Source organism: Syngnathoides biaculeatus, chromosome 8, assembly GCF_019802595.1.
Source record: "Syngnathoides biaculeatus isolate LvHL_M chromosome 8, ASM1980259v1, whole genome shotgun sequence".
Lineage (NCBI taxonomy): Eukaryota > Metazoa > Chordata > Actinopteri > Syngnathiformes > Syngnathidae > Syngnathoides > Syngnathoides biaculeatus.
The window spans coordinates 998,813-1,025,747 of NC_084647.1; the positions used below are offsets into that span (position 1 = coordinate 998,813).

The 26,935-nt window shown below is 41.6% G+C and overlaps 1 protein-coding gene across 4 annotated transcripts in view; it reads right to left on the reverse strand.

Moving 5' to 3' along the window:
* numbl (NUMB like endocytic adaptor protein) overlaps nucleotides 1-26,935 on the reverse strand; it is a 76,337-nt gene that overhangs the window by 6,612 nt on the left and 42,790 nt on the right. For all 4 annotated transcript variants that reach the window (XM_061827758.1, XM_061827759.1, XM_061827760.1 and 1 more), the window contains exons 2-6: nucleotides 8,470-8,620; nucleotides 6,508-6,582; nucleotides 5,579-5,653; nucleotides 2,914-3,054; nucleotides 1,124-1,331 (exon numbers count right to left, since the gene is read on the reverse strand). In XM_061827758.1, the coding sequence (XP_061683742.1) occupies nucleotides 1,124-1,331; nucleotides 2,914-3,054; nucleotides 5,579-5,653; nucleotides 6,508-6,582; nucleotides 8,470-8,595 (625 nt within the window). In that variant the 5' untranslated portion in view covers nucleotides 8,596-8,620. The remainder of the gene's footprint in view (nucleotides 1-1,123; nucleotides 1,332-2,913; nucleotides 3,055-5,578; nucleotides 5,654-6,507; nucleotides 6,583-8,469; nucleotides 8,621-26,935) is intronic.

Below are 26,935 nucleotides of genomic sequence, written 5' to 3' on the forward strand. Positions count from 1 at the left end.
CTGTTAAGGTCTATTTAGGGGTGCTGAAGGGGAGGATCCATCGGGACCGGTCGATTCTCAGATTCAGAAGGAGCAATGTGGTTTTCATCCTGTCTGTGTAACAGTGCATCAGCTCTATGGTGTCAAGAGTTTGGCTCGCATTGCCAGCAATAAGTTGCGTTCATTTCTGGCCAGGGTCAGACTCAGCCAAGCCTGCCCTTTGTTACCGATTCAGTTTGTAACTTTTATGGACAGAATCTCTTGGCACAATGGAGGTCAAGGGGGTCCAGTTTAGTGGCCTTACTATTGCATCTCTGCTTTTTACACATGTTTTCGTTCTGTTGGCTTCATCAAACCATGACGTCCAAGTCTCACTAAAGCTGTTTGCAACTGAGTATGAAGCGGCTGGGATGAAAATCAGCACCTCAATATCTGAGACCATGGTACTTAGTCAAAAAAGGTCAGGGATGAGATTTTTTCCCCAAGTGGAGGAGTTAAAGTTTCTTGAGGTCTTGTTCACGAGTGAGGGAAGCATCAAATGGGAGCTCGATATTCGGTGCAGTGTCTGCAGTGACGCAGACTTTGTATCGATCCACTTTGGGGAAGAAGGAGCTAACCCGAAAGGCGATCTTTGTTCCAAACCAGACCTATGGTCACAAACTGTGGGTCTTGATCAAAAGAAAAAGATTCCAGATACAACCGGTTGAAAGGAGTTTCCTCCTCTGGGTGTTCGGGCTCTCCCTTAGAGATATTATCTCTAATAAAAGCTTGGTCATCTTTTCAAAGAGCTCAGAGTAGAGCCTCTAGTCCTCTGCATTGAGAGGAGCCAGATGAGGTGGCTCGGGCATCTGGTTAGGATGTCTCCTGGAAGGTTCCGAGAACTTCTAATCGAGAGGAGACCCCAGTGACGACTGGAGAGACCATTTCTCCCAGATGTGGGTTATATTTAAAGTATCTTACATGACTTTCACTTTTATATCTATTGAAATCTATTATATGATATTCTAAGTTACTGAGAGCCACCTCAATGTCCTGTATTAGATAGTGTGTCAGTTGCGGCCAGTGTATGTATTTGTGCAAGTATCACACAAATTTAGGAAAGCGATGTAAGTGTTGTGACTTCTCATGTGTGCCAAGACCTCACCTTTATTCTTATCCTGCTGTTTGTCATCTCGTTCACTACCACTGCCGTGCTGACTGCAGGAAGAGTTAGCGCGAAAGGAGCCCTCTCGTACAAAAGATGTACGGCTGGCATCGAAAGATGCCGTCACGCCGCACTCCTTCTCTCTACGCTGTTTCCTCTCCAGACAGGCGGCAAAGGCACAGCCCACTGCATGGCTCAGTCTCTCGCCCTAATGCAGTAAAAATGAATACTAACGATTACAATCCCAGATCTGACTGATCATTAGATTTCATCCAGTGCGATCCCATATTCATACTCTGACATATCATACAATGGACACTGTGAGTATTGGATTAAACTATAATTATCCCACTTAGATGCTCATGTTGTTGATTTCACTTTTAAGATGCCCTGTGGTAATCATCCAATCAGATTACACCCTCCTCTTTTCTACAAATTGTCCCGCAGCGGTAGCCAAACTCATAACAAGATCGCTCACTAAAGAATAAGCAGACAAGGAGAGTATGTGGTGGAAATAGAGACAGACAGAGATGGACAGCTCTACAGGCTCCTGTTTAATCACCTTAATTGTGCCAGTGGCCTACTCCCTTCTGTTCACATTAGTAATCCATCTCTTAGTCGAAAATGCTAGGCGGTGTTAAAACGTGTCATGGGTTCGCATTTTAGTCTTGATCTCGTCTCTTGTTGTGGTCCTTTTTGTTTGCACAGTGTTCCTCTAGGTTTCAGTGAAATGTTAGAAAACCAGTTTGGAACAATGCCAGACTTTTTTTTTTTAAAACAGTCAATGGGATAACTTTATCGACTCACCACCTTAATTATAAATTCAATAGTGAGTTTTGTCCCGGACACATTGATTTGTGAATTTGAAGGAGAGTGTGGAGTGGCCTGAAAGTTCATGTGTCAGTTTTCTGAATATCGCTACATGTTCCTAAACAGTGTACATGAAACAGACACGTTTGAGCACTTTTCACTTGCGTAATGGATGTAAGACCATGGCTGATGTGTACATTTTTAATCCATCCATCCATTTTCCATACCTCTTGTTAATATTATGATTATGACTCATGAGGGCGTCTGAGACGACCCCAGCTGACTGAAAGCAAAAGGCAGGGTACCTCCCGGAATGCTTGCCAGGGAATAGGAGGGCGGATACTATATAGAAAAAATATGTTATAGTACTCGTGTCTTTCCAACCCAAGTCTCTTTGTGGGATTATTTAAAAAATAAAGTTAGGCGTTTAGCTTTGTATGCTACACATCATGGGGACACACCATTGTACTGGTATGTTTTTTGTCTTTGTTGAAATCACTGGTGCTTTAACACACTGTCCCACTGCAATTATTTCACACTATTTACAGAGCTCATATAGCTAACAGCATCCTGCCGATATAGCCGGATGAACCAAATTAGGATGCAGCGTACCAATTGGGTGAGAGCATGGCTATAGTAAAGGTAATTACAGATACACAGTGGCTCTAGTTGTGTTTTATATTTTCTGGTGAAAAAGAGTAGGTGTCCATTTTAATTGTTGAAATTGAGGACTTGAGATGATGTTTATCTGTGTAGAAGCCTTAATTCGGAAACTGGAACGAAAAATATTTTTTGCTGAACAAATATACTTTAAAAGCCTTCATTGATTTTTTTTTTTTTTTTTTTTTTAGTGGGGGTCTTAGTGGAGGGAGATCAGTAAAATCTAATAGCAGATGGGAATTTTTTTTTAAATGAAAGAATAATTGTAGCATAGATAATGTCAGATGGAGAGAGAGAAAGAATCTTGTAGGTTTCCTCACCGAGTCTTTGAGAGCCATGAAGCAGTGGCACATCCAACGTCTGGTGGTGCCGTCTCTGCAGATATAGGAGAACGCCTTGTCGTAATTCCGATCAGGAGCACAGAACGAGACTTTCTCTATGGTCTGGTCCACAATGAGATCCTAGTAGAGTTGGGAAAAAAAAGACATCTTACTCAGTACAATGCACTAGATGTAGTTACATCCACAGGTGGAAGTAAATAACCTTTACAGTTTTTAATCATTCTCACTCATGCAACTCGGCGGTCAAAATTATAGGCAGTGTGCGGCATTCACATGAACAGGGAGCTCAACATGTTTCTTTCCATGTACAAATAATCCTTTTCAGTTTAACCAATATGGGCTGAGAGTCACGGCCATCAGAGCATTAAGTAAACTGATCCAATATCTAGTTTTGCTATTTCTGAGCTGTGAAGGCCTTTTCAGTCCCACCTATAAAAGTCAGCAACACATTGGGCCCTCTTTAAATCTCTGCGATGTTTGCTCCACTCACCTTTCCTTCTATGAAAGGTTTATTCAGCCTGCCCCAAAGACATGAAGGAGGGTATCGCTTTCTTCTTGTATATTTAGGGGTAGGGGGCCCGAGCTCACCTCGTCGACACTCCAAAAACAAAAGAAGGAAGCGAAACACAAGAGCCGAGAGGCAGATGAAAGGGACAAAGGAAGACAGCAGGGCTCACACACGCATCCTTTTTGGCCTCAGAAAACAAAGAATGGGGTTGAAGATGGGCTGGGGGAGGGGGAGAGAGGATGAGAGAAAAGAAAAGTGGATAAAGAGAAGGATGAATAACGGGCCATTCATTGCAGCCAGTGAGTGAATGCGGGGAGCTGCTGGTACCAAGGTGAAAGGCAGGGCAGAGCAAAGTGTCTTCTTTTCAGGCAACTGACTGTGGTCATGTGATGTCTGCTTTGGAGTCAATGCGCAGCAAATACGATCGTACAACACACCTCCATCAAGTGCAAGAAAAGTCAATAAAGTAAGTCAGTGTTTGGCCCTCTGACGCGCACACACTGCGTACACGTGACTCATAACAGCAACCAAGAAATCAGCATGGCAACGTGACTCCGTCTCATCGCTCTGCAGAAAAGGATTTGAACTTTGCTTTCTATTACTGCATCATGAAGGTCGTGTGTCTCACACACAGCATTCAGTCTGCGTTTCACAATGTCGTCATTAGCTGAGACTGACACGGATCGGAAAGGTCATGGAGAGCCACGGAGAGGCCAAAGTAGGAGGGATATCATCATGCATATTAGTGGATCTACTGTAGTACAAAAATAGGTGCTACAGGTTCTCTGTGGCAGAAGTGGCTGATTTTTTAACATTTATTTTTATGTTATTATTGTGCCAGGTTGGATCACATTAGGAGGATGACTGTGTTTTGTTGATCATAAAAAAAAATCTGAATTAAATTGTACAATACCCACAACAATAGCCCTAATTCGCTTGGGTCTTACTTGTTATAACGTGTTAAGGGTACAATACTGCACAGCAATACTTTTTCCACAAGCAATTTTTGTGGTGGGTATACAGTATGTCTTGCACATGTCACAAACTCATCACTTCCACGCAAATGGGAAGAACCCAAAACTTTAAAACAAAGATTGTTTTCTTCTTGTGATGTGTGTATAAACTAACAAGAAGAAACTAAATGTTGCGTGCACTTTCTTGTTGTGCTTTTTTTCTCAACACAATCGTTAAATAGGATGAGGATGAGGAAACAACACCTCATCTATGATTCAGATTCTACAATAGCTGCTGCCTTTTTTTTTTTTTTTTAACAAGTCATGTTTATTGAAACCATACAGTCATGTTTTGTTCGAGGAAAAAAAAAACACTGTTTATCATGCAGGCAGTTGGGTTGGACAAAAAGAAAAGATTTATATAGAGAGTAAGCACACAAAAGCGAAAAGATTTGTAATTTTGTAGATGTATAATCCCATTGCCCACTCTAGGACACATTTGGATCAGAGCATAAGAAGCACAAACAGAGGTGGTGTTCTTGAAGCAGAGCCAGGAGGAGGGGGGGGGGTTGTTGGAGAAGTGACGTCGTGTGTGTGTGGTCTTGCGACAATGTGTAAAGAAGGCACATGAGGAGCTTCTCCATTGAACTGACGCTCTCCTTTATTCTCTGCTGCTCTTTACTCTGATCCACTTTCAACAGAGTTCCCAATGAGCGGCACTCACACAAGGAGGAGACCTCTCCAGTCAGCAGACATTCCTCAAGTGCAAGTTCATGTCTGAGCTCCTCCTCACCCTAATCACCTTTAGAACGTCGTGACAACCAAGATAGTGTGAAGAAATTATTAATATTATTATTATAGCACAGGGTATGAGGTGTGCAGGGTAGCCTCTATGCTGTAACATATAACTGCAAACTATAGCCACAATAAATTATCTCGCTGATAGGTAATCCAAAGAGAGCATCTTAGAAAAGGTAGAATTTGCATTTCATTTGTAGCTAATAAAGGCTGATGAAATTTGATGGACAGTCAAAAGTAAGATCTTTGGTTTTCCTCAGTCAACAAAACTCATGCACATGACTGTAAGGTCAGGTTTGTTTCGTTTTTAAGTAGTTAAAAAAAACTGACGAGAGGATAGACGTGAATACAACATTTAGGAGCCACAATTTACAAACACCCTTACCTTTGTTTTATCATCCACCACCCTGAGTCCATCAGCTGAAACCCACAACACTGCCTTCACTGTCTTTTTCCCGCTCTGCAAGGACCGAAAATACATGGAAGAGAATGAATGCTGCACAGACCTTACAGAAAAGTACTACATACAGTATTAATGATGTAGAATTACAGTACATGATAGGGTGGTGGTTGGAAGAGAAGAGGGAGGGTCAAAAAATATGCAGGCACAAAATTGATTTTCCAAGGGAGGGACCCAAAACCTATAACACGTGAGCCAACGCAGCCTAGGTCAGACCTTAAAGTACCAAATTAGATTTTCAAAAGACCTTTTAACCTGTGAATCAGGGAAACAGAAAGAGGGCACAAAATAATTGTCTTTTGTCACCTAGCGCCCCAGTTTCTGCATAATCCCATTGAGAGCAAAGGAACAGAACACACAGGAAGCAATTTATGGAAGCTGAAGTTGAAGAAGGCTAAATGAGGAGGTGGGTGAGGGATTAACAACAAAAGGAGACTCGAGAGAGATTTTATAGAATAAAAGGAGTACTGAAAAATAAATATTTAGTCCAATACTGTCATGTGCATTTCAAACGCACTATTTCCTGATTGTGCATCAGGAGAAATAAACTAGGAAGCTACAGCATGACAACAGCACACTCCACATCTCCAAACAAGGTCCATCAAGAGGGTCACGATAGGCCTACTGAAAGTCATCATTAGTAATGTTTTGATCTTAACACAACACTTGATTTTATTTTTTTTGTGTGTGGTTATATTTGGCCCAGTGTGCCATACCGTACGTGCACATTTGCTCTGCTGAGACCTGGATGAACAAACTCATAAAATGCAGAGCAAAGGTAACTGCAGAGATTACTGAATGTCCCTGTGTGCACATGTACATATATGGACTGTAGATGTACGTCGTATACTCACAATTTTAAGCTTTTTCACTGCATCCTCGCACACATGCATCCCTCGAGACTCCTCCACCTCCACCAAACCCAGGTACTGAGAACAAAAGGATTATGTTATTTTTAAATACAGTTCACTGTTCTCAAGCCCAGTTATTAGAATTACAAAGTTCATTGAAAGTAAAATGAGAAAAGGAACCATCATTTGTAACCAGAAGAATTCTCGTATGTGAGAAGCCTTGAAGGTACACAATTACGTATATCAACTTCGACAGCGGCTGGTCTTCTCCAGCCCCCACAAACACACACAGAGAGGAGATTTAATGCTGATCCATCTTAAAACTCAAGGGCTAATGTATTTATTTAGATTTGGTTTTTGTCTTTAGTCCATTCAGTTTAATTTCTCAGTTCATGGCAGACCAAACATTAAAAAAAAAAAAAAAAAACAACGGAATAAAATGCTCTCTGCTAAAAATTTTGACTTCATTATTTGTAAATACATTTTGCTGTACGTATGAATATGATATCTGACAATGTTACTGCAGTGTAATCAGGTAGTTGGTGTCATCGCAAGCATGATGTAAACATTCACCGATGGAACGTGTATACGCAGATACATCTACCCAAACACACCACAGAGGATGGCTTCAATTTAAGTAAATCCAGGCCAAACTAAATGCATAATGTTTATCAAAATAATGTTGTTTTTTTTCTTTTAACAGTACTTTAAACTCACTAGCTGATGTTGTCAACTGCAAGTGTGCAGTGTAGACACTAAACTGGAAGTGGGCATCAAGACCTGCAGTGAAAATGTTGCAAATCTTTAAATGGGACAATTTTAAATAAATATTTTGGCCACTTGTTTATACTTAAAGGCTGTTTTTGAGAGGAAAAAATGCTTTTAAGAACAGATCTCAAGTGATACTTCAAAACAAAAACAACTTGTCATTGTTTCCCTCTTAACAATGAAAGGAGGACATGCCCATTAGAGTGCATTTTATTAATTCATGAATTGCAGTGTTGAAAATGTATTGTTGGAGGTATCGGTAATAAACGTGATAACGCTTATACAGTGAAGTGTATATTCACTGGAACCAGCAGGGACATTACTCCACAACTCAGTAAAAGATTAATAGTATATTAGACGAATATAAAAAAATATATTCATGAGTGCGAGCATGGAAACAAGCAGTCAGTGCGCATGTGAGCAGTCCTTTTTGCAGCTGCATGTGAACATTGATTGTTTTATTAATCTTGTCTGCATGTTCAACGAGAGGATCCATCTTTTACTAGATTGTTCTTTTGTGCAGGGCTTGTTCATTATGTGCCTCTTTTATCTGATTGTATGACTCCGCTCACATCTCCTCGAGTCTCTTTCCGTCCTTTTTCCATTTTCCCGTCTCCCAAAGAGTCATTTCATCCAGTCTCCTCAATCCATAAATCAATAACTGTCATTGTTTCTCCATCTTTTCTCTCATGTGGAGTAGATTCTCAGTCTAAGAGACCGTTGCTTCTGTGTTTTGCGATCGATGGCAAAATGGGAAAACGGGCCTGTGTTTTGCTTACTGACAAATTAATATGATATGGTCCCTATTTTCCATACATTAGTTATGCAAGGAGAAAGATTTTGATTTGGCCATCACGTTACATTGTCATCCATCTTAGCATAAAAAAAAAAATCAAACAGATGATCCAATTTAGAAATAAATATTGTACATTTTTCACTTTCTGTAGTGAAGCAAACATTGAATGGTAAGGATGAAAAAAATGGTTCCAGGAAAATGAAATCATTACAGCACAAAGTCTCAATTTCGCTGTACAGTATTCATGACACCTCAACGTACTGCAAACGAATACACCCCGCTGAATATTGTCCAATCTGCAATACATCACACCAATTTCTGACGCAGGGGATGAAGAATTTCAGGTCTGAATGTCAGAAGCAGAACATAAGGTAAAAATGGGGGTGCTTGGGAAGGCTTACCCTGACAGAGAAGTTACATTTGCCTTTGCGTACTGCCTCCTCGTCTGCTTGCCACTGATGTGGTCTGCTGGCCTCGGGGACATAAGTGGGCTTCTTCCTCCTCAGGCTCTGACGAAGCTTGTTCATCTCCGGGGTCACGTGCTCCCTGGGACTGGGGACACACAGAGGAAAGCTACTTTATGCTATGGTTACAAGTAAAACACACCAGGTGAATGTTTTTCCATTTCCACACGTGGGATAATAATGTGGAAAAACATACGACTATCCTCTGCGTGATTCCAATGAAACAACAGACTGGAATGAACTAGTATTTCACATTAAGTTTAAAATGATCAATTTCATCAGGTATAGCTTTGTCACACCTCATGTCATCATCCTGTTGTATTTTGAAGTATTGTAAAACTATATTGCTTCATAAAGACGTGCTTGTCAAAGAACCGATCTGGGGTACAATAAAGCTGCAAGAAAACATGTCATACAGCATTAGAAACACCTTTCAGTATGGTGCAGTCCTCATTTTTCGCATATGCACTTGACCCTACGAGCCCCGTTAGCTTATTAAAAGCAACTTTTTGATTCAGTCCTTGTATTGAATCTCATTACATTGTGCATTAATTAGTCCAGCGGGTGTAACGAACAGCAAAGCTACCAAATGCTTTCATCACCCTAACTGTGCACATCCTAATCAACACAAACACTTGTCTATAAACACTTTTCTGTCCGTGTTGTCCAATTAGAGTATTGCAATGCTAATTTCCCGGCACAGTGAAACATGACACCATTCAAACGGCTCCTGCTTCAAAGGGGTAATTACTGTTTTCATTCCGTCGCAGTCACATTTGCCACAGGAGTGAGTCTGGGGTGCATCGGGAGCAATTGAGTGTCCCTAACCTACTGGTGAAATATAATGGCTCTTTCCAGCATCACAGTTACAGTATTTATACTAATGGATTTTAATTGTTGTTACTGTGTTTTTTTTTTTCTTTCGTATAGTTCAAAAAAGACATTCAGTGCAGTGCAAGCATGCACACCACATACAGTACAGATCTAACAACATATTTAACACATGCCGTGTTAAAATTATTTTCTTTTTCATAGAAAAGCTGCACATTAAAGTCATTCGGCGATCCATGCATCTTCATATCCCGAGTTTAAAGGATCCGAGACACAAGCCGCGACGTTTTCTTACCGTCTGTTTACCCCAGAAACCGGGATCCCACCTAAAATGGGGTGTGAAATTGCACAATCCCCACACCGAAGGCAAATAATGTCCATAAATTATAGAATCTGCAGATTGAAGAAAAGAGAACACTCTTTCTACTCCACACACACACGAGTTTGGATGCTCATTCAAATATATACGCACGTTCAGATGCATCACTTCTAATAATCACTGCTGCAGCAGTTGTAATGACTGGCGTGCCGGAAGCGTGTGTAAATTTACACTCGTTCTCACCTCACAGGCGTGTGTGTAATGTGGATTACTGATATGCAACGGCTGCAAAACAGCTTGAGTGGCATTACTCATTCCTGGCATGGGAGCCATGTGCACATTGCCAAGAATGGACACACACTGTCATACACACCCTCAACATGCGCACATGCCGCAGCTTGCGCCATTCAATTCTGGGAAGGGTAGAAAGCACCAGAGGGTCTTCAAATAGGGTGAAACAGAAAGGAGGTGCTAGCTGGGAAGATCCCACAGGTCTGCCCACATATTGGGCGAGTAGGACTGGATGAGGGATTACACTTTCTAATGCGCTAAACTATGGAGAGCGATGTTCCACAAGTGATGGAAAGCTACACCAGAAGGAGAAAGTGTGAAGAAAGCAACTAGAGGAGAGAATGTGCCTTTCTTCATGTATTAAATCAATCAACAGTAGTTCCATAATGATGTCAGGGAGCATTCAAGGCTTTATTTAAATACACATGAAAACCATTGACAATTTAGAGACAGTCATCTTAAAAACCCAACAAGCGAAGAAAGTTCAGGCACAAAACGACAGTAATAACAAAAAGATAAGGGCTACTGCACAAAGCAGAAAACCGGAGTTGCAAAAGGAAATACAGTACTACACACTTTTCAAAGACCAGTACTCTTGAGAAGTCAGGCTTAGTTTTAAGTTTCGGTTTTTGAATTGACAAAGGCGTGGTAAACCAGAGATGTATGCTTGGAGACAAGCAGATTAGGTCCCACCTGAGATAATTCAGTGGTTGGTGATAATGTACACGTTTGTGTCACAAAAGTTCCTCATCACAATAATTGGGTCAGCTCAAATTATACTATTGTCTTTTGAATGCCATTGAAGGAATGAGATGAGATAAAAGTCTGAGAAAATCTGTGAATGGGAAACCCGTTGTGGGGAAAAGGTTTCCTCGTTACCAACAACTTATGACAATAACCACCTACAACTAGTAGTTTCACATTCATAATTCTCGACTGAAAAAAGTAAATTTTTGTATTTTATTTTCACAAGAGTGGCTATTGCTGTGAAAGGCATTCATAGGTCAATCCCACTTGGTAGCTTCCCTACATTTTGTTCAAACTCAAAAACCATGAAGTATTTTAGTAGGTCTGGAATCCAGTTTTCTTTCTCCTGTGCTAGTTTTTAAATTCCCACTTTTTAGTGGACCTGAGGTTTGCAAATGTATTACCTCTGGTTATTTCCCAATTACAAGCCAAACTTAAAAGTAAGACATTACACGCAGTGGTGTTAAAAAGGATTTGCATCTTCTCAAAGTCTCAGTCAAAATTTTCCCTTTTTTTGTTGACCCACTTTAATGTTTAAGCTCAAACAAATATAAATATCAGATAAAGACAACCCAAGTAAACATAAAATCCAGATTTTAAATGGTTATTTAAACTCCACGTGAAAAGGTGAATGGCTCTCTCAGTAAATCAAGAATTAACTCTGGCTAATCACACCTAATGGAAAGCAGAGATTCCTTTTCACTGACGGAACCCATCATGATTACCTCCGGACGAGTTCAATCAAGAAATCACTCAAATGGAACCTGCTCAACAAAATGAAGTCTGTCAAAAGACCTCAAAAGCTGCAACAAAATGCCATGATTCAAAGAAGTTTAACACCAGAAATAAAGTCATTGACATCTATCAGTCTGGAAAGGCTTACAAAGATATTTCTAAATCTTTAAGACTCCAACTAACCACGGTGAGCGCCATTATCCACAAATGGAGGAAACAAAGAGTGTCAAACATTCCCAGGAGTGGTCAGCCTAGAAAAATTACCCCAGGAGCACAGGAACGACTCATTCGGGAGGTTCCAAAGGAACCCAGGACAACATCTGAAGAACTGCAGGCCTTCCCTGCCTCAGGAAAGTCACTGTCACTTAACAATAAGGAAAAACAATAGGGAAGAGATGGCATCTGTGGCAGAGTCCCAAGGCAAAAATTGCTGCTCATCAAACATAACAAGCATCTTAGTTTTGTAAAGAAATATCTGAAAGATTCCCAAGACATTTGGGGCGCTATTCTACGGACTGACATGCCGAAAATGGAATTTTTTTCAAGATGTGTGTCTCATTACATATGGGATAATCTAACGGGATTTAAACAAAAAAAAAGAATATAATTACAACAATCAATGATGGTGGTGGTCGTGAGAGGGCCTGGAACTGCTTCACCACTGTAAGACCTGGATGGCTTGCAGTGATTGACCGAACACTGAATTCTGCTCTTTACCTGAAAATCTTGAAGGAGAATCTCGAGTTTATGTTTGGAACATCAATCTGAACCTCACCAAAACTTAACTTCCCGATGAATTTGAAAAAAAGGAACGTTTTGGAGTGGCCAAGTCAAAGTCCAGTCTGGAATATGGTTGAAATGCTGTGGCACGATCTTAAAAAGGGTGTTCATGCTCGAAAACCCTCCAGTTTTCTTAAACTACAACAATTGTGCACGTAAGAATGGGCTAAAATATCTCCAGAGAGGCAAAAGACGAATTCCTAGTTATTGAAAACGCTTGATTTCAATTGTTGCTGCTCAGGTTGGCCTAACCCTTTCAAGGGTTCAGGTGCAATTACTTTTTTTACACAGGGCCAAGTAGTTTTGAAAAGTTTTTTTCCTTCATAAATGAAATCATCTTTTAAATGAGCATTTTCGTATATTTAGGTTATCTCTGCTAGATAGTTATGTTTGCTTGATCTTTAACATTAAAGTGGAGAAACTGAAAAAAAGGGAATTTGGGAAAAGGACAAATACCTAGTCAGAGTACTGTAGAAAGTGGATGCACACAAGTTAAAGAAGCTCATGTTCATTTTTCTAAGCATCATCCTGTAAAATAAGGAACAGTAAACTGCCTTTACGAGAGAGTCGCTGGAGAACCATCGGGGTGGAGACATTACTAGGCATGCAACATGTAAACGCCTCTCATGATTGTAACCTAACCCTGTAAACAAGAACCATATGTCCAATGTTTTCAAGCTGCGAAAAGAATGTACATTGAAGCGCGAATAAATAAAAAGGTACAAATGAAAAATATTCAAGTCATAAAGCCATCAGCACCTCTGAGTAGACTACATAATTCGGCGGCTTGATGCCAAAAAAAACCCCCAGCAATTTCCCGTCCAAACATCTGCAATACATTAGCTCATGCTCCTTTCACAAACTTGATATATTTCATAGAATCTGAAGTCTCTTCACCCTAGCGCAACACTCATGGACCCCCACCACCACCACCACCACCAAAAAAAAAACAACAACCGTAAAACGCTAGGTGACGTATACGAAGATGACAGGAAAATTCCATTCATGCATCCATTTTGTCACACGGCGAGGGCAAAGAGCACGTTGAGTGGGATTTCATGGCATGTCAGATGCACAAAACTGGACAAAACATTTCTCCTCACTTTCACTCACGACGCATACGTGTTTGCACTTGAGATGTGCATGTGCATATGCGTGAGCATGTTTGTGTGTATTCCTTTTGTATAATCTGTACTAAGACAGCATGACCTCATGTGTTCCCAGCTGTGATGAGTGGTCACCAGATGGGAATCTGATTGATATCTTTGGCTGGACTCCCTTCCCTTTCTCCTTCTCTCTCTCACATGCATATAGACACACACACACACACGCACAGTGGATTTCTCCGTAATCCAGATGTTTTTTTGTTCAACAGCGGCTCCAAAATGTAGGCTCACTTTTTCAAAACCACATGGTAACGAAACCCACCTCATGAGAAGCAAGACGAGACAGATGCAAAAATGGGTGTGCGTATGTGTGCATGCAAAGTTGAGTACGACTCAGAAAACAAAACAAAACAGCAACTGTTTGAGGATATGTAAAAAGCTAAGTCTCTATAACATCTGTTTGCCACCTTGGTCTTTGAGTACTTAATAATCATGACAAACAACAGTCACACTTTTTCCGTACCATGCAGATTGCATTTCAGTCAAATGACAAAACAAAATAATTGGTAACAGCATATAGCTAAACAAATTGAAAACGGGCAAACTGAGCGGTTGAAATAAGTATTTAACACGTAACCATTTTTCTCACGAAATGTACTTCCAAAGGGGAGATTGGCTGAAAAATTTCACTAGTTTGGGGAACAACCCAAACTATCCATACATACAAAGAAAGGTGAACAAGTATGATCGGAAATTAAGTTGCATGTAAAAATGTGAATTGAGGAGGGAAAAAGTATTGAGCACAGGACACAAGAAAGGAAGGTGCAAAAATGCACAGAAAGCCAAGAAAATACTTAAATTCGTTCAATAAACAAACAGCAATCAACAAAATAACACGGCCATCAGCATTGCGCGTGTGATGCTGCAAATATACAACAGTATGATGGACTTAATCCCATTTATTAAACCATAAAAAGATAGATTCATAGAAGTGGGATGAAAAGTCAGTGAGAGGCACAAATGTAGGTACGTATCACGCCTGTGTAGATTTTTCCCTTCTCCCAATCGGAGCAACGGACTGTTTTGCTGTAATTCTGAATTCCAGCACGAGGGTCACCAAAAATTGTGGACAATAACTTTAATAAACTCATCTCCCAATAAATTTCACAAGCTCATTTTTAACTGGATACGTCCACATTTGCACATTAAATTATTTAGGTAACAATACATGATATGGCGGCACAGTAGATCAGCTAGAAAGCGTTGGCCTCACAGTTCTGAGGTCCCGGGTTCAATCCCGGATCCGCCTGTCTGGGGTTTGCATGTTCCTCCCGTGCCTGTGTGGGTTTCTTTCGGGCACTCCGGTTTCCTCTCACATCCTAAAAACATCCAACATTCATTGGAGACTCTAAATTGCCCCTCAGTGTGATTGTGAGTACGGCTGTTTGCCTCTATGTACCCTGTGATGGGCTGGCAATCAGTTCAGGTTGTACCCCCCACCTGCCCGTTGACAGCTGGGATTGGTTTCAGCACTCCTGCGGCCCTCGTGAGGATAAATGGGTAAGAAAATGGATGGATGGATGGATGGATGGATGGATGGATGGATGGATGGATGGATGGATGGATACATGATATGGTACTTACTGTATATGAGCATTGCTTCACACAAAGTCTAACTTTCTTACTGCATCAATTGGAGTCACGCTCCGGCACACCGATATTTGTTCTTTCTCTTAGCTTCATGCATGTCACGTCAGGTGACTCACAGCACTTTTGCTTCTACGTTGATTGCACCAAAGCAAAATAATCGTCTCCATGTATAAATGAACTAAAACTTGGCTGACAGGCAAGAATACCCGTGGTCCCAACTGGACCGAGTCCCGGACCGGTTTTAGCCCACAGGCCATAAGTTTGATAAGCCTGTTTTAGAAGCTGTTTCTCTTCTCATCGAGGAAAGCGTCATCAATTCATACAACAGCCGAAGGTTGGACAGTCTACAACAGTCCAGTTGCGATCGATTCAATGCCCTGAGAATGAAATGACCTGGATGAATACAAATATTCACAAGGATTGGATTGGCTTGGGTACACACTGTCTAACCTATACATAAATACTCAACACTCCCAACTCTTCCATGAAAAGGAACAAACTCAACAACAAACTGAAGCAATAATAAATGCATTCCAGACACTAAAAAAGCAATCCACAGTGAATTCCAAAATAATTAAAAGTATAAATGCTGAACATATACTGTGATGAAAACTAGTAAACATTATACAAAGGCATCCATAGAAAATGGAAATACTGGACATTAATTTTCTTCAGAATTTTACTCTGGAACCCCTACAATGAAGCGCATGCATGAGAGACAAACAAATGCTGTGGTTCAACTAAAACTATGAAAAGTATGTTCTTTTTTATTTTTTTATAAAATCCTCCTCCTTGTATAAAGTGTTTCAGAGGCAAAGAACAGACAGGGCACATCATTCACTCATTCCCACACAAGCAAGCACGTACAAGCGCACACATACACCTGACCCAGTTTCTGGGGCCTGCAGACTTCCACTGGCACTGAGTAACCCGGATAAGGACACTATAATTCATGTAAAGTTCTGCTGTTCTGTCTATCTGTCTCACTCTGTCACTAGCCCTCTCTGCCCCCCCCCAAAAAAAAAAACAAAAAACAAACAAACACACTTTTAAACAACACGTGGAGCGTGGATTCAAAAAAATAATAATACGAAGAGTGTGATGATGTAGAGATACACAAGGCCACTTGTGTTAAAAACTGAAGTCTGACACAGGACAGGGTGGCCTTATTTGTTGGCTGTGCATGCGTGAATCCGTGTGTCCATTTGTGTGACAGAGAAACCTTGCAGGAAATAATGCTTCTCGATTGCCCAGATCAACTGACAGCTTTCATGTAAAAATGCCTAAAGTGCACATGTGGTTAAACACCAACAAAAGTGTGTCACTCCAAAGATCAAATAGAAAGGTTCTGCATTTTGGCTATTTAGATCTCCATAGAGTGACTCTCTAACATGGACTTAGTAAAATAAAGGGTCAATATCAATTTAAACAAAAAAAAAAAAAACCTTGGTTTTGTCATATGAGTATTCAGAAAAGGCTGCTCAGCAGCTACTACTGTTTGACCCAATTTTGTATCTGCATTGTCCATATATGGCTAAGAGCACACTCATCCCTCTGATTGATTTAGCTCCATGCAGAAGACACACTTGTGAGAACAAACATGTATGTTGTTGTGACAGCGCCGGCTTGGTAAGCGGAGCTCTTCGTCTATGACATAGATAAGCGTGAGAATATCAGATGACCTGATTTCAGGCCACACGGCAGAAAAATATCTGGAACTCAGGAATGCAAGGATTAATTTAATTAATATTTCATATGTTTACTAGGGCAGCTCAGAGACAATATTATATTACAAAGCCAAACATATATGTGCGTTCATCTGAGATGACACGCTGTGGTGACCCCTAAAGGGACAAGCCGAAAGAAATTTACTAGAGAGAGTTGGTTTGGCAACTAAACTAAAAATTACTGGAAAGAGAATGAACTAGCAGCTCAGTGTTAAAAACCCAAAAACATAATTCAGTCAGAGGAGAGTGTCTGAAAAACAATGTCATGACACAAATTTGCCACGTAATCATTAGTCTGTGTGAATTATTTGCCTTGAGGATGCTAATAGAAAAGTACAGAGAAGGTCAGAAGGAGCTACATTGTGTCTTTGTGGATCTAGAGAAAGCCTATGACAGAGTACCAAGACTGGAACTGTGGTACTGCATGCGTATGTCTGGTGTGGCAGAGAAGTATGTTAAAATAGTACAGGACAAGTATGATGGCAGCAGAACAATGGTGAGGTGTGCCTTAGGTGTGACAGAGGAATTTAAGGTGGAGGTGGGACTGCATCAGGGATCAGCTCTGAGCCCCTTCCTGTTTGCAGTGGTAATGGATAGGCTGACAGATGAGGTTGGACTGGAATCCCCTTGGACCATGATGTTCGCAGATGATATTGTGATATGCAGTGAAAGCAGGGAGCATGCAGAGGAACAATTACAAAGATGGAGACATGCACTGGAAAGGAGAGGAATGCAGATGAGCCGAAGTAAAACAGAATGTGTGCGTGAATGAGAGGGATGGAGGGGGAAGAGTGAGTCTCCAGGGAGAAGAGATAGCGAGGGTGGATGACTTCAAATATTTAGGGTCAACAATCCAGAGCAATGGTTGAGTGTGGTAAGGAAGTGAAGAAACGGGTCCAAGCAGGTTGGAACAGCTGGCGAAAGGTGTCTGGTGTGTTATGTGACAGAAGAGTCTCTGCTAGGATTGAGCTCATTAGAGGGACAGTAAAGTTGGATGTTTTGTTGACAAGGTTCGAGAGAGCAGACTTTGATGGTTTGGACATGTTCAGAGGCGAGAGAGTGAGTATATTGGTGGAAGGGTGCTGAGGATGGAGCTCCCAGGCAAAAGAGCGAGAGGAAGACCAAAGAGAACGTTTATGGATGAGGTGAAGGAAGACCTAAGGGCAGTTGGGGTTAGAGAGGAAGATGCAGAAGATCGGCTCAGATGGAAAAAGATGACACGCTGTGGTGACCCCTAACAGGACAAGCCGAAAGGAAAAGAAGAATCATTAGTCTGTGTGAAAGAACCAGACAGCCGCGTGACTCTGAACATTTCCAGGTCACTGTTATGGCTGTACAGACCCACAAATCACTCAGTCACAATCCTCAATTGCCCTCTAACAACAGTACAATAAGATCAAGAGTGTGTGTTACAGTAAGTGTGCGTGTGTGTCCTGCTGACTGATGTAAATTGACAGCTGAAGCTAACCCATGTGCCTAACCATCAGCCTGGCACCCACTATGACTGCTGCCTCTGTAATTCACTCTCCCAAACACACACACACACACACACACACACACACGCACACACACACGCATAGTGTCCTTCCTCGCTGCCTTCAATCTTCAGTTTCACAGGATTTGATGGGTGTGGTAAGGTATTACACAAAGCTCAACTAAGTCCATTAGCGGGTGCTCATCTTGCATAATAAGCTTGAAATTGTCCCTTGTAGTGACAAAAGATGCAATGCATTTTGGGAACGTGGAGTGTCATCACAATACACTTTGTTGTCTGCTTGAGCAAACAACCATAAATACATTTATTCCAACATTTTTTACAAACCAAAAGATACAAATGGATGGTACTACTTTGTGATTATGAAATACTGATATTTTTAAATTATTCTTATTATTGTAATTCAATTTCATTCAAATATGTCATGGCTAAAGTATAAAGGCAGATATAACATGAAAAAGAACAAGCAGAGCAGTCAGAACAGTGTAAAGTTCATTAAATATGCTCTACAGTTAAGTCTTGGGAAAAAAAAAAAGAAAAAGTTTGATTCCGGCTTTTTTCAATTTTCTTTTTTAGTGGGACCTTAAAACAAAACCACACTCAGTCAAGACAATTTGCTCAGGGAGTCCTGTTTCTGGAGTATTGAGTACCGAACCCACTGATATGGGCTGTCCGTTCCCTGTATGACCAGTGTCAGAGTGTGGCCCACATTGCCGGCAGTAAGTCGGACTCGTTTCTGGTGAGGATTGGACTCCGCCAATACTGCCCATTGTCACCGATTCTGTTCAGAACTTTTATGGACAGAATTTGAATCCAAGCGCAGTTGAGGCGTAGAGGGGGATCATTGCATCACTGCTTTTTTGGTTCTGTTGGCTTCAACAAGCCGTGATCTCCAACTCTAACTGGAGCGGTGTGAAGCGGCTGAGATGAGAATCAACACCTCAAATCTGAGACCGTGGATGGTGTACCCTCTCCAGGTCAGGGATGAGTGCCTGCCTCAAGTGGGGGAGTCCAGGTATCTTAGGGTCTTGGTTACGAGTGAGGGAAGAATGGAACGCGAGATCGACAGGCAGATTGAGTCATCCGGACGTTGTATCGGGGTAGGGGAAGTCTAGCTGTCCTTCTGAAAGCTACCGTACCCCCCGATCTGACCTCAGATAAGCAGTAGATGGATGGATGGATGGATGGATGGATGGATGGATGGATGGATGGATACTATATTTGAAATTGGTTGACATGTTAATGTGGGGCACGGTGGGTCAGCTGGTAAAGCGTTGGCCTCACAGTTCTGAGGTCCCAGGTTCAATCCCCGACCTACCTGTGTGGAGTTTACATGTTCTCCCTGTGCCTGCGTGGGTTTTCTCCGGGCACTCCAGTTTCCTCCCACATCCCAAATATATGCAACATTAAATGGACACTCTAAATTGCCCCTCGGTGTGATTGTGAGTGCAGCTTTTTGTCTCCATGTGCCCTGCGATTGGCTGTCAACCAGTTCAGGGTGTACCCTGCCCCCTGCCCGTTCACAGCTGGGAAAGGATCCAACACTCCCTTGTGAGCATAAGCAGCTCAGAAAACGGATGGCTGTTAATGTATACTGTACATTCAAGAAAAATTGTTAAAAAAAAACACCAAATTTATTTTGTAAGCATCGTTAGCGGAGGCGGGCATCTTACAAAATCTCGCCTGCAGGGTGTCAAAATAGCTAGGCTCGATTCATTTTGGATGTGTCCAAGTGAACAAAAGAAGGTCTATAAAGGGATAATTGAATGAGTTTATTGTTGAAGAACTAGCATCAAACACTTCAGAGATTAACGAGAACAAACATAGCGATCCATCGTATCACAATCACGGCGCAGGCTGGCCTGTTAATGCGGATCACACTTACTAAGCTGCAAACTGTAACACACAACCTCAACAATGGTTGAGCCTGAAAGACACTGGAAATGCGTCGGGAAAACTTAAATAATCAGGAAAAGGAGTAGCTGTTTAACATCCATCAATGTTATTGCAGTAAAACAAAGTCAGAACAGCCGACATGTCCAGGTAGCGAAAATTGTTGAGCCATGTACGTAAACACAGTACCAGAGATGGGTAGTAACACGTTATACAAAGTATTTACTCAGTTCCATTAACTTGAGTAATTTTTGGAAAAAAAGTTTACTTGTTAGAGTACATTCAATGCCACATACAGTGAGGAAAATAAGTGTTTGAACACCGTGCAATTTTGCAAGTTCTCTCGCTTTGAAATCATGGAGGGGTCTGAAAATTTAATTTTGGGTGCATGTCCACTGTGGGAGACAATCTAAAAAAAAAAACATTTTTTCATAATTTGTGTGTTACAGCTGCAAATAAGTATTTGAACACCTGTGAAAATCAATGTTTATATTTGGTACAGTAGCTCTTGTTTGCAATTACTGAGGTCAAACATTTCCTGTGTTTTTTCAACAGTTTTGCGTGCACATGATGCAGCAGGGATTGTGGCCCGTTCCTCCACACAGATCTTCTCTAGATCAGACAGGTTTCTGAGCTGTCACTGAAAAACACTGAGTTTGAGATTTTCTGCTGGGTTTAGGTCTGGAGACTGGCATGGCTATTCCAGAACTTTGATATACTTCTTACAGAGCCACTTTTTGGTTCTCCTGACTGTGTGCTTCAGGTCATTGTCATGTTGAAAGACACAGCCATGACCCATCTTCAATGCTCTGACTGAAGGAAGGATGTTGTTCCCCCAAATCTCCCAATACATGGCCCCAGTCATCATCTCCTTAATCAAGTGCAGTCGTCTTGTCCAATGTGCAGAAAAACACCTCCAAAACATGATGGTTCCACCCCCATGCTTCACACTAGGGATGTTATTTATGGGATGGTATTCCTCATTCTTCCTTCAAACATTGGAACTGGAATTAAGACCAAAAAGTTCGATTTTGGTCCACAAAACTGACCACATAACTTTCTCCCATGACTCCTCTGGATCATCCAAATGGTCATGGCCAAATTTAAGATGGGCGTGGATGTGTTTAAGCAGGGGAAATTTCTGTGCAATGCATGATTTTAAACCATGACGTCGTAGTGTATTAACCACAGTAACCTTGGAGACACTGGTGCTTCCTGTGTAGTTCTGGGGTGATTGCTCACCTTTATTCAGATCAGTGATACACCACAAGGTGAGATCTTGCTTGGAGCCCCAGTTTGAGGGAGCTTGACAGTCGTGTTTAGCTTCTTCCATTTTGTAATAATTGCTCCAACAGATAAACAGGTGTATTTATCCAGTTGACATTCTCAAACAGGTGCTTGTAATTAAGAAAAATAAGCAGAATGTAGGTTGACATTTTAGAGGCAGACTAACAGATGTTTGAACGCCAGAATTTTTGCTGATTGGCTGATGTTCAAATACTTATTTGCAGCAGTAACATATAAATAAATAAATAATAAACTAAATCAGGCATTGTGATTTCCGGATTGAAAAACTTTTTTTTTTTTTTCAAGATTACTGTTATGTTTCTCACAGTCAACACGCACTTGGAATGAAAATTTCAGACCCCGCCATGATTTCAAAGTGGGGAAAAAAATGGGAAAAATTGGCCACGGTCAGAGGATGTTCAAATACTTGTGTTCCTCACTGTACTTTTTAACCATATTCAAGCATTTGTAGTAAGAAAGAATGCCACTAAGTTCCAATGAATTCACTATTTTTGATAATGTAATCCGGTTATTTTTACTGGTGACTGCATATCTCATCATACCACACAAAATATCACTATCACATGACTCATGTACTTCTGCTGACATCTTTTCCACTTCCTCTCACTTGCATGGAGCTCCGGCTAAGAGGCAACTTTATCGCTTTTAAAACCGCGATTTGGCACCATGCCATATAGTTGATTTCGTTAACTACTGTAAAGTGAGTCAGCGGAATTGTCAGTGAAATTGTTCACGTTTAAATGGTAATGTTAGGGATCGCTAACAAACTACAGCATACACTCAGGCAGTAGTTTTAATTTTGGCGCTAACAAGTACTTTATTTTCATTCGAATGATTGTGGCTTATGCAAATTAAATATTAGATAATTAAATATTAAGAGTGCTGCAATCAAAGACATGAGATACACCCACGGTTTTCAAAGTGAATCATTTATGCAACGCACGGCCAAAACATCCATCTATCCATTTTCTGAGCCACTTATCCTCACAAGGGTCGCAGGGATGCTGGAGCTTATCCCAGCGATCTTCAGGCAGGATATGGGTACAGCCTGAACTGGTTGCCAGCCAATCACAGGACACATAGAAATAACTACATGTATTTGCAGTTACATTCACACTTATGGGCCACAGCCAAAACGACAGCGTGGAATTGACAGTCGGATGAGGCAGAAAATCGCTAGTCTCACATTCAATCTATGTTCACCTTACAGACCACGAGGAAAAAGCAGCAACGTCTTGCCATCTCTGTCTGGCGAGCCTACATTGCTGAATGTAAACAAACAAACAAAAAAAAAAGACTCATTTAAGACCATTTCATTGTACTAAATGATCCTTGATCTCATTTTAAAATTTATATAATGTATTGTCTGGTTAGAGCATCTGCCTCACAGTTCTGAGGATCTGGGTTCAAATCCAAGCCCCACCTGTGTGGAGTTTGCAATACCAACTTTACTTTACCAATAACTATACCACTGTGCATTTGCTTGTGAAAGCGCAAGTGTGTGTTAGTGACACGTGAGTGTCCAAGGGAAAAGAAAAGGATCATGGGTAAAGACTGACATCCCTCCGAGCTAATGGGATGCCAGGAAGATGCAATGGGGATAGTCAATGGGTGAGCAGCTCTATCGCGCCATACAAGATACAGGATTCTGATGTTTGGTGGATTTTGGGCCTGGGAATGCATCCATATTCCCCCCTTTGTATCCTGAAATTCCCTTGTAACTAGAGACAATATTTTTCCAAGGAAGCGTTTTGTAAACTAAATTTTTTGTTTCTAGAGATGTTCGGAAGTAGAGGTACCACTGTACTCGTCAGTTAGTATTTGGGTCAGTTTTTTTCCCCTCTCAGTACCTATCAAATAATTATTTGCAGGAATACTCTTTGCTTATATTTTCATGTATTTCTCAAAAAGTAATAGTTCTTCTATTTAGAGTCAATACAATTATTGACAATCCATCCATCCAATAGCCAAGCCTCGCATGGGTCACGGGAGAGCCGGAGCCTATCCCAGCTAGCTTCAGGTGAAAGGCAGACGAGACCCTGAACTGGTCTCCACTCAGTCACAGGACAGATATCAACACCATCACTGAGCAGGAATCGATCCCATCCTGCCACGCCAAAGTCAGGCGTGTGTACCACTACACCATCATTGACTCCAATTATTGGCTCTACTCTAGCCCAAAGGTCAACTGTCATGAAACGCATTATTTTTAGTATGTTATTAATGAAAAAACAGCAGCAGGTATGGACCCATCCGTTTTTTTCACCACAAAATATGATTTTGGGGTCTATGGCTTGTTGTAACTCCCGCCATGAAAATCCTCTCGAGGGATTTGTTTTCGAGAAGAAGCACAGAGTGACGTACAGGGCAGTGGCGCACTCAGGCGGGCTCTTATGTTTCTATTAGTTGTACCTGCGGGAAGGTAGTTCTTTATTCCTTCGTGTTAGCCAAAATGCCGGCTCATCGTATTGGTGGATATTGCTCGAACACTCGGGAGGATGGATTCGCTCTTCATACTTTTGCAAAAGACCTGGTTTGTCGTGAAAAATGGATTGCACAAGTGCAAAGGAAGAGAGCTTCATGGGGTCCAAATGACAGGTAGGTGTGTCTACTAAAAAAAAAATAATAGTTGGGGGATTGGACATAATCCTTAAGTCAGGGGTGCTGAATGTGTCGATGTGCCCCCCCGGCCAAAGCCGTGATCGGCGGACGGGGTGGCTTGTCGCAGCGCTGGGCCACGGTAGCTTATCACTGCCATGGAGGTGGATCGGACAGGGAGGCGGTTTGGCTGCGCTGCCGTCGCCGCTCGTGGGCAGCGTTGTTTATCACCGCCACGGAGGTGGATCGGACGGGGAGGCTTTTTGGCCCCATGTGGTTTGGCCGTGATCTGCATATCATCTAAATATGGCCCACAACAATAGGGTAATATTGCCCTGGTCACTTCACTCGGTTGTGATATGTTCTCTTCTTCGAAAGGAGCTTCCATGTCAGAAGGGATGTGTTCGTCTCCCATAGTAGGTGGCACAGCGTGTTTTCAATGGCAAAATGTCCCAATATGACGTTAGGGACACAAGATGGAGCCAGTATGGCTACCACTTGAATGTCGAATGACACTTGCGCAACTTTGCGCATGGATGACGTGCTCTCCGCTCATATTTATTTTTTTCGTATTGACATTGAAGTGAATAATGTTATATGTATTTTTCATCACAATATCTATTTTACGATGTTTATAGGCATGACACTTGACCTTTAAGCAATCATACATACTGTAGTTCTCACATGCATACCAAAGGTGCCACTGACCTCCAGAATTTAAAAATGTCAAAATGAATAATAACATTAGTAACTGACCAACAATCACTAACCCCAGACAGTCACTGGTAACATAGCCCATTAACATAACATAACATAACATATTACACTATCTTTCGCATTAACAGAGAAGTTGTTTGATGTCCACTTTATGCCTGGCATCAAGGTCTGAATTATGAAACATCACATCGCCCTAATGACCTTTAAATCAACTTTACTGTACAAGGTTTAGTCTGTGGTGAAAACTGGAGCACCCAGGGGAAAACACACACACACTAATGGGCAGAACATGCAAAAACCACACAGATATGGTCCAAGGTAGGAGCAAATCAGTTATCTTTTGCCGTGAGGTAGAAGTTCTAACCATTGTGCCACAAAAATACCTCGGTCAATTTTTATCGGGTCACTGACTGTCAGTTTAAAATGCTTTATGCAACCGTGGCCAGGCGGTTGAGATCGATGCCTGCCACCAAGGGGATCCCCGTTCAAGTCATCGACCAGCAGAAAAATGTAGGGCAAAAAACTTCATCAAGTCTGGACAGGGCTGGGCAGGATGCGCAATAGACTATCCATCCCCATGACATAGATGCCCTGAACTCCTCCCTTGGCGCAAGAGAATCACACTGTCCAGTAGTATATCCATTGTAGGTTTGAACCATAAAAACGTGCTCTTGAACTGAAAGAGGAAAACTGTATTCAGACAAATATTCAAAGTTGACAGCCTTAGTACAGTGAGAAGAGAATTTCCAGTCCACCCAAAATATGTCAGAGGTTACCTCACAGGTTTGGAAGTTCTGCATCTTTGGGAAAGCAACTGCACTAATAGAAAGCTTTCCACACTGACACCGTTTTTCTTCACATTCTATTTGTATTCATGTCTGAACATCTCGCCTACAGCTAAACTGTGAAGATCAAACCTTAGCAGCTTTTTTTTTCTGTGAACATCTCTTCAGACTAGTTTTAGTGCCTGCTTGTCCGGATATATACATACATGTATGCCCTCTACTCTCACTTTTTTTTTCCTTTTCAAACTCAACTTTCACACCCCTCCCTCTAGTTTCTGTCCTGTTGAGTCCACAGCTCGCTTTTCTTTATTTGTCCTCATTTCGCTCATTAGGTTTTCTCACTCTACGCCTTGTTCTTTCTGCGTTTCACAAAACACATTCGAGCTGTTCCTCTCTGCTGCCTATTTGTGAGGACAGGAAAAGGAAAAGGGAGAAAAGAAAGTCTTCAAACTCCCAGGAATTAAGCAAATCCTCCAGGCTTCACGTCATGATTGAAAACATATCGTCTGCTGTGGAAAAGGTATGCATGCCAAATGCCCACGTACCTCTCTCTATAGGCCGTAATCATGCTCCTAAACATTAAAACGTACATATGCAGCACAGAACAAATATGTTGTTTGTTTGAATAAATGTTAAATGTTTAATCTCTTCCATATGGGCAAGTGGTTGGTGCATCTGTTAAGGGTATTATCCACTATGAGCCCTGTGGACACAGCCTAGACTAGACATATTATCAGTTTGGCAGGGTCTGAAAATGACAATGTCGCCAATAACGCAGCACCCATCAGGAACAATATATAATTTGGTCTTGACCTCTAAAGAGTGCAGACAAATGGAATGTAGTGGATTGCTAGCTCAGCAGTGACCCAGTTTCGAGTCAACACATCCACAGTTGAAAATCAAATCAATATTGCAGGAAAACGTATATATGGGCACAATCGGAGATTTCCGGTTTCTGCACAAAACTTAACATCACATTCATACCCTCTGTGACTCACCTGGGTTCGACGGCATCCCCTATTTCACCACAAGAACTCATCGTAACCGAGACGAGCGCAGATGTGAGAAGCCAAGGTTTTTATACGAGTGACTGTGACGGCAACAGCAGCACAAGAAAAAGATGAGCGAAGGAGAGGCAGTGTGTGTGAGGATATCGCCACTCAGATTGAGGAGCAGGGATGAGAGCGAGCGCAGCGCCAGAGAGAACCCCACCTCTTCTTAAGAGATTAACTTGGAGTAGGAGCCTTTGCACACACATGCATACATGCAAAGCGATGCGACTCCAACACAATCAAGAGTGCCCACGATCCACATGAGCGTCTGTTGTACACATGCACAGCAACAAACAAATACTGCACAAACATGCCTGCTCACAGCTGCGCTATAAATAAATGATAAATCAATGTCTGCCCCAAATCCTG